This window comes from Elaeis guineensis, chromosome 7 (assembly GCF_000442705.2).
Source record: "Elaeis guineensis isolate ETL-2024a chromosome 7, EG11, whole genome shotgun sequence".
Classification (NCBI taxonomy): domain Eukaryota; kingdom Viridiplantae; phylum Streptophyta; class Magnoliopsida; order Arecales; family Arecaceae; genus Elaeis; species Elaeis guineensis.
Window position 1 is genome coordinate 85,935,553 of NC_025999.2, and position 8,230 is coordinate 85,943,782.

The window sequence follows — 8,230 nt, forward strand, 5'->3', positions numbered from 1 at the left end:
ATATGTAATCACTAAGCCACTCTTATGTGGTGTGATATAGTCAGGGCATATTTGTGAAGGAGATGGTGCAACTTGCTAATCGACAGGGAACCAGCGAGTCACGGGCATCCACTCTAATCTTGAAGAATCTGGAAAATTAACATTAAAATGCTTAATACTGAATCATAAAAACATATTTGTTATTTGGCAGTGGAGGTATAATTTTTTATCAACTATGTGATACATGGAACATATATTTGATTTGGGTGCTCAAAAAGGTAGGAATGTGTCGCGGACGGGAGATTGTCTTCAACGTTCCTGTGAAATTACAAGAAAACCGGCAATTCAAAGAGAGGTGATGGGAACGGGATTTTTTTGCCTGGGGAACGATGTTTTAGCATTTTTTGGCAAACTGTTTTTGGGATACCAGCGAGACATTTTCCCAACCTGGGCAAAATTATCGCAATCCAAATATACCAAATTAGCCTTTGAATAAGGTGTGGGTGTGAGAATAATTGTGTTATTTTATTAGGATTTAAATTTTTTGGATTACAGTCCACTATGGAAGCAAGGTTTAATATCATCTTGCTCATGTCTCATATAAATTACATTTCAAGATAACCAACTTAAATCTTAGGGCCTATTTAGCATCATTGTTGTTCATCTATTTTAGTTTCTCAACAAATTAATGAAATAGTACATGGAGACTGAAACTAAGGACGGCATTTGCACGAAGCTTGTACTATTTCTTTGGTTATCTCTTGCTTTTATTTTCACTCCTTTTTAAAAGTAATAAATCAATGTTCCAAAAGCTCTAAACATTAAACCATTTGAAAAGCAAAAGGCGTTTACTTGCATGTCATTCAGTCTACTTCAATTTTCTTCTTGGATTTTTGAATACAGGAACAGAAACGGACCCCACCCACCACATTGATATCTCAATTATCCGGTTTCAAGTGGCATACATAGCCCCAAGCAAGTGATCATTACGACAAAAGTTTAGTGCACAACAAACACAAAGTGGTCCTGAATCAAATCCAACAAATACGACTGCAAAATATTTTGTCAGACATTCTGGAAGGTAGCTTGATAAAAGAAGATGCCATGTTTTACAAAATCTCGCATTGACGAGTAATATAGCAGCTCTTTATAATTTCTTGCTCGGTTCATAGTAAGTGTGAAAATTGAGAATATCCACTTTAGTAGAATAGTAAGAATATCTGCTTTAGTCTTAAAAAATGAATTTCTGATGGTGTAAACCACGTAATATGTGGGTCATTGCAAAAGAACAACAGAAACACCAGAAACACTCACGATGAAGTAGACAGGATGCGTACATAGATGCCCAAAAATATCCACCATCATATGAGTTATCTGTTTTGCTGGTACAGGAACAGATCCTTCTAGTTCACTCTTCCAGGCATAATGCGAATTCAAGATCTCCCTTTCCATATGACACAAACTCAAACGACCCCCTTCAACTTCATGAAATATAACAGAATTGCCAGAAAAATAACGAGGGCAGCGAGGAACGTGCTCATCCCTGAAAAAACAACAACATATTCAAAATTTAACTACAAGAAAAACAGAGAGTATGAAATCAAACCAAGATATAGAATCATCATATACCACTACTCTTTCTACTTTCAATAAGTGTCACCCGTGCACTTGAATCAAAGGATGCAGACATCAAGGCCCTGTGCACATGAAAAATAGCTTAATGTCATATCTTCAGCTGGCCAGTTATGGATATCGGACCAGTTATACAACTCTTAGTTTTGAATTAATGCATTTAACTATGAAGCAGGAGAAGGCTGGACAGTGACCTTGAATCTTGGGAGAAGATTAATGCAGTAACAATGCCGAGGTGTGCTTTTTTAACTATAGTCTGAACCTGCATATCTGAGTTGAGGATCATGATGTTTCCTTCTACTGTCCCACTGCAGAGTACACAAAAAGGTAAATGTGATTGTTTGAGGAATAGAAAGATGAAGTCAACCACATTGTGTCGTGTGATAATGTGCATTACTTATTGCATAAAACATTAAAGCCCTTACATGGTATCATGACACTCCTATGCTATCAGACAATGCGATGCCTACCCAAATCTTAGCACATTTACAGAATAATCAAAATTGCCAAAGAGAACTTAATTGCACATTAAAACCAGGTTTTCAGCAAAAAAAAAAAAAAAAAGGATAACATAATAACATCATGACAGTACTTAGTTACTCATCAAGGACTCAAGAAATAAGCATCTGAGAAGCTAGGAGACAATATTTGTGTTACTCTTGAGGTTTTTGACCTTTTATAATTATATAAAGACCATCACACTTTGTATGGAGTTGAAACTTTCCCAGCCTAATGTAGACTCAAAGGACTACCACATTTTGTAAGGAATAAGCATCTGAGAAGGTAAGAGAATATTTGTGTTATTCTTGAAGTGTTTGACCTTACATAATTATATAAAGACCATCACATTTTGTATGGAATAGAAACTCTCCCGGCCTAATGGAGACTCAAAGGACCACTCAATATAGTTCCTCAAAATAATTCTAATAAGAGTAATAAACTCATGCAAATTTAGGGATGACACACAAGCTTACAAGTCGCACGATGAATTGTACAAAAAATTGTAATAAAAATCTATGCTTGTGCCACAAATTTTGTAGTTCTGGTGTAATTGGATATGCTTTCTTTGCTTCCAATACATGAACACATATTAACAAACACAGACCCACCTGAGACAAGCAGAAAAAAACCAAACAAAACAATCATGGTAATAGAGTGATCATGAAATCATAGACTTGGAATTGGTCGCATGATGGTGGTAAAATTTAAATTAATCACTTACATTGCGAGGAGTTTACCATCAGCTGCTACATTAAATGCAGAAATAGGGTCACGGACTACCTTCTTTGACCCAAGTCGCTTCCATGAAAGAGTATTCCAAGACACTATCTTTCCTTGGTCACCTGCAAATTAAAGCTACCTATTCAGTCCTGTTAAGTACTAGAACAAATAAAGAAGAAGAACAAATGCAATCTGGATCATCACCATGCATTGTAGTAATCAATAGTATCTGACTACTATCAGTGCTCTGAGAAAACCTGCACAAGCCAAAAACTTCACCCTGGAAACATGTATAGTTTATAAGTCCACATATTCAAGAAAGTAGTTCAGGTACTTGAGAAAGTCGCTGAAGGGTTTGCTTACATCTTCCCTGTGCAGACTGGCTACAACTGTTGATGATGCCAGATCCCAAACCCTGCAAGGGCCACTATTTCCCAATGACACAAGAAACTTCCCATCGAGACTGCAAAACATGACCAAGCAGATGATATATGTGATTCCATATGCGACGAGCTCAATTCCATGGTGCATGTGCCCAAAAATAAAAACACAATATTTAAGTATGAACAGTTTTCTTATTTAAACATGCTTCTATCAACCTGAAATGCAAATCCTTCACAGTCGCATGAGCATCAGTTTGATCAAGAATGCTTTCCAAACTTGGCCACTTGAAGACCCTCAAATGCCCATCCTACATGAAATATGGCAAGAAAACTGAAGATTTATAGAATCATGAATTAAGAGAGTAGAACAAGGATATCTGAAGATTTAATTTAGATCAAGCATATGCAGTAGACATATAATATCTAACAGCATAGAAAACACTAAAGAGTAATTATTTAGTCCTCATCAAAGAAAAAAAGAGTAATTATTTAGTGAGGCATAAATATTTAGCTAAAATGATCTGAATTACATCATCACATGTGGAGCAAATAACCTAGTAGCGATAGAAAACTATACACTGGTACAAAGAGAAAGGTAAGACCAATAAAACACAAGAAGGATCCAGATAAACAAAAGGAAGCTAGCAGAAGAGGTTCCAAGAAATCTTGAGAGAATTGACGAAGAAATGGAAGCAGCAGAGAGAAATGTAACGACATGACAGATGAGGCAACACCCTCCATATCTGTCAATTTGGTAGGACTCTCAACAAGAATGTAAATAGAAATGTAACATAAGATGATGACAGCTGTTGAAAGGATATTATCTGCAAAATTAGCTAAATTTGGGAGCTCTCTAGTAGAACTCTTGAAACAATGAATAGAAGCATTAAGTAATGTTACGCATTTTGATGCTAAGCTAAATCCTTTTAGAAATTGTGCTCTGAGAGCAACCTTAAACATCTATTCTGAAGTGGGGAGAAATTGCTTATGTGAGAAAATGGTGTAATTTTCAACAATAGATAGCCAAGAGAGGGCAGAGGTTGAAAGAATAAAGAGAAGAAGAAACTGAAAAGAAAAGAAATTCCACTTAGTAAGTTACAGCATCAGATTACTCTCATCGACTTTATAAAAAGTTCCTTTAGATTATCTCAATGGCGGACAATCACTTTGTGGTTGACCGTAATTCACAAGTTACTGGAGCTTATAAATCTAAATGAAAGATGATCATCAACTTGCGGTCCAACATCTAAGTTGACTAAAATCCAGCATTCATAGAGACTATGAATCAACCACCATATCTCCTGAAGAGGCATGTACGATGACAATGTTAAGCCCACAAATTTTAATGGAATTCTTTCTAATGGGGTGATAACACTACATACTCAATGCAAAGACGGATAATTACTAGAATCTTATTTATAGCATATTAGTGCTTCAAAGGCTAAAGTTTCTTGAGTTGAAGAAGAAACATATTGCACGTGCACCTAACATGACAAAGAACCTGAAAAACATGATGAAAAGAAAATCATGTAAGCCTAACATGGACTGCAAGTCATGTTGTTCAGTGTAAAATGCTGGTCTAAAAGGATGATAAAGGGCATGAATGGCCACCATCTAGTTCTGCTGTAAGCATGCCAACCATATAGATATTCATCGTTACTTCCCAAACAACCTGTTCTCATCCAAACACCATATGTGTTGCAATCAAAGGTTCATGGCTCGGATGAGTCGGTCTTTGCTCCTGCATATGTGAGGTATTGTCCACTTTGATCTCGGACACTATGACATAGGGTTTCACAATTTTGCCCTTTAAAAAGTGCCTCGCGTGGGAAAGAAAATTCCATCCCATATAAGTCAGAGTCCCTCTTGACTCAACCAATGTGGGACTAATGATGCCCTCCAACCTACACCACAATATAACCCTCCAGTCAAAGAAGACTTTGGGCAAGGTTGCGAGAGGTGCACCACAGTCCGCTGGAGGAAAGTCGGCCTCACAATAGATGCCAATGTTGCAGTCAAAGACCCATAGCTCAAGTAAGTCGGTCTCCGCTCCAGCATACGTGAGGTATTGTCTGCTTCGGCCTTCGGCACTATGGCATGGGGCCTCAAGATTTTGCTATTTAAAAGATGCCCCATATGAGAGAGAAGATCCTATCCTATATAAGCCAAAATTCCTCTTGACTCACAACCAATGTGGAATTAATGATGCCCTCCCACCTACATCACAACAATATGTTTTTCAGTTTCCTCTACTCAATTGATCAAGTTCTTCAGAAGGTTGCATACTCACTCTTCACTGGCGAATATGCCCTTTGCAAGATCCGCAATATTTGTACCGAGTATCGTATTGGTACCCTAACGATATGGTATGGTCAGTACGGTACGCATTCTATATCGAAATAGCTCTCCAACTATTTTTCTCTATTTTTTTCTCCGTACGCCTCAATATGATTTGGTACAGATCAGTACACACCTTGATACGCCTTGATACAAGTCGGTACATCACAGTATAGGGTAGTATGGCTTGGTATGGGATGGTATGGGACTTGTACCTCAAAGTTAACTCCCGATATGCTATGGTGCACTCTATTCCAGACGGTATGGGGTAGTACAGCAGACCATGCCCTTTGACTTCTTCCCGGCATTTGCACTCCAGTTAATAAGAGAATACGGAGGATTTTCTTTATTAACATTTCAAGTAATTCTAGGAACCGAGCAAAAATAATAATAAATGAACATACAATCAAATAACAAAGTTACTCTCCAACTCGAGTTAGCTCTTTGCTTGATAATTAATACAGATGTTTGTACAGTTAGTCCTTGTCAACTTTGGGCAGAATAAAGTGGTCAGACAGGCTATGGAAGCATATATTGCAAAAATAAAGTTCTAAATTGAACAATGAAACATTCAAAACGTACTGAAAAAAAAAATCCAAAGTGACAAAATATTGAGCATCAATCAGTTTTCTACAATTATGTTCTTACTAGAATGACTGAAATTAATTAGTTGAAGTTATAAACTAAAGGCTACAGCACAGACACAGTAGCGTGAGGAAAGATATCTACCTCACCACCAGTTGCAAGCATGGATCCTTCTGCATTAAAGGCTACTGCTAACTGCAGCCCATCCTCCTCCAGTTGTGACAATCCCTTTTCAGAGGACTTAAGAGCCAATTTATGGGATTCCTTGCTCTCCAGAAAATCCCATTCAAACCACCTACACAAATATCAAAATCTAAAAATTAGAAGCACTAGTATGGTCACCAAAAGCCAAAAGAAAGATTCTTCATGCTTAGAACTCCATGATCATACAATCCATCTGAAGGAAGAAAATACTGGTAACAAGCCGGCAATCTATAAGATTAAAATACAGATATTGTGGATCAAAGATGATTGTAACTGGGAAAGGAAAAGCTAAGATTAAGACTCGAATTAAAAACAAACAATTAATAACTTGTAATACAGTATGGTAAATTTGAAGGAAAAAAATATCATGTTAAGTCAAAGGCATACATTTTTACCGAATGATCTCTTCTATAGAAGATATCTGTTCAGGCTTACAAGGTATGGGGGAAAAAGATGCCCCGTGAACAAAATAATCACTTAAGAAAACCAAAAAATATATATAAACCTATCTAAGAGCTGTGCAGTATGCCTGGATACCACAGTGTACAACTATAAAAGTTGGCAACCTGAGGAAGAAATTAGTTGACATTGCAAACGTTATGTGCAGAACCTCTAAATGTAGAAAAGATTTTAAGATATTTATACAGAATTTGCTTCCTCTTAAAAAGAATGATGCAAGAGCGGAAGAACGTGTGATCATATTATTGCCAATAATGTGTTTTTCCATATGGAACTAATTGCTGACTTATTCAAAAAACCAAAAAAAAAAAAACCCACCTTTGACATTGATCATTAATTTACAAAACTCGCATATGCATAAAATCAATGTAAAAGAACATCAGTTTAATCACTTAAGAAATGACCTGCAACCCTTTGGAAATGAGCAAAGGATCCCATTTCCGCCTGGGTGTACAGCCATCCTATAAGGCACCTCAGCATCCGTTCCCATCCGAAACACCTGAATCATTTTAAAAAGGATCAACATTTAAGCATTAAAAGGTTAAAAACTACTTCAGACTCTGCAACCCTATCCAAATTCCCAAATTGATGCCATCTATCGCAACTTAGAAAATAGGAGCGGATTTTACCGGCTGATCGGAGAGGGATCGTGACTCGAGATCAAACTCGGAGATGACGAGGGCGTTCGGAACCCCGCTCCGGCCTTCGCCCCCGCCTCCCCCCAGAGCCACCAGGAGCCGATCTTTCTGAGACGAAGGAGAAGTCTGTCCCTCGCTTCCTTCGCCTCCTTCTTGCTTGCCTTTGTCTTCCTCCTCCGCCGCCCTGCCCCTGTCTTCCTTCTCCTCCGCCTCCGCCGCGGCGGCGGCTGAGATCCGGTCGAGGGGGACCCAGGCGGCGCAGTAGATGGGGAAGCCGTAGGTCTTGGAGCAGGGTGGGATCTCTCGCCGTCCCCTCGCCATGGCGCTCCTCTGGCTCGAATCTCTCCTCTTTTGTTCCTCTTTCCTTTTTTTTCCCTCTTTTGAGTTTTGACGCTTCGGCTCTGTAATAAGCGAAGAAGCGCTGGCCGTCGTTTCGGGCGCGGCGGTCGTGGTCAGATCTCGAGGACGGTGGGACCGAGAGAACGCACCACTCCACCTTGTAGTAGTTTAACGGAACCAATTCTCCAGTCTTTGGTGCCGGTGCTGTAGCTTTCTACTGTTTTTTTTTTTTTGGTAGGAACTTTCTACTCTATTTGCATGACGAGGGAGCTGATACCATCACGATGGAGCACTGCGAGAATAATGGCATGATGCTAACCCAAGAGACCCTCAAGGATGACAATATGTCAGATCGGCTCACATCCATAATTATTTTATAATTAAAAATTTTATATCTGTATTTATTTCATATTTATTTTAAATCTGATCAAATAAAAATATGGATAAGATATA

General features: G+C 38.4%; 1 protein-coding gene across 1 annotated transcript; it reads right to left on the minus strand.

The window, feature by feature from the left end:
- Positions 1 to 1,051: 1,051 nt before the first annotated feature.
- On the minus strand, positions 1,052 to 7,880 carry LOC105048664 (SEC12-like protein 2). Its single transcript, XM_019851531.3, has 10 exons — positions 7,430 to 7,880; positions 7,205 to 7,299; positions 6,282 to 6,432; positions 3,432 to 3,523; positions 3,196 to 3,295; positions 3,037 to 3,112; positions 2,834 to 2,954; positions 1,806 to 1,919; positions 1,609 to 1,676; positions 1,052 to 1,522 (listed from the first exon to the last, which is right to left on the minus strand). Exons 1-10 carry the CDS (start codon positions 7,757 to 7,759, stop codon positions 1,443 to 1,445), a joined length of 1,227 nt encoding a protein of 408 aa, XP_019707090.3. The 5' UTR covers positions 7,760 to 7,880; the 3' UTR covers positions 1,052 to 1,442.
- Positions 7,881 to 8,230: the final 350 nt, after the last annotated feature.

What these genes read in the sequence shown, in the direction of transcription:
- LOC105048664 (XM_019851531.3), bottom strand. Translation starts at nt 7,759, where the DNA reads ATGGCGAGGGGACGGCGAGAGATCCCACCCTGCTCCAAGACCTACGGC. An exon ending in TCATTTCCAAAGGGTTGCAG is followed by an intron (nt 6,433 to 7,204) that starts GTCATTTCTTAA and finishes ATATTTGTGTAG; the next exon opens with GTGGTTTGAATGGGATTTTC. An exon ending in ATTGATTACTACAATGCATG is followed by an intron (nt 2,955 to 3,036) that starts GTGATGATCCAG and finishes TTTAATTTGCAG; the next exon opens with GTGACCAAGGAAAGATAGTG.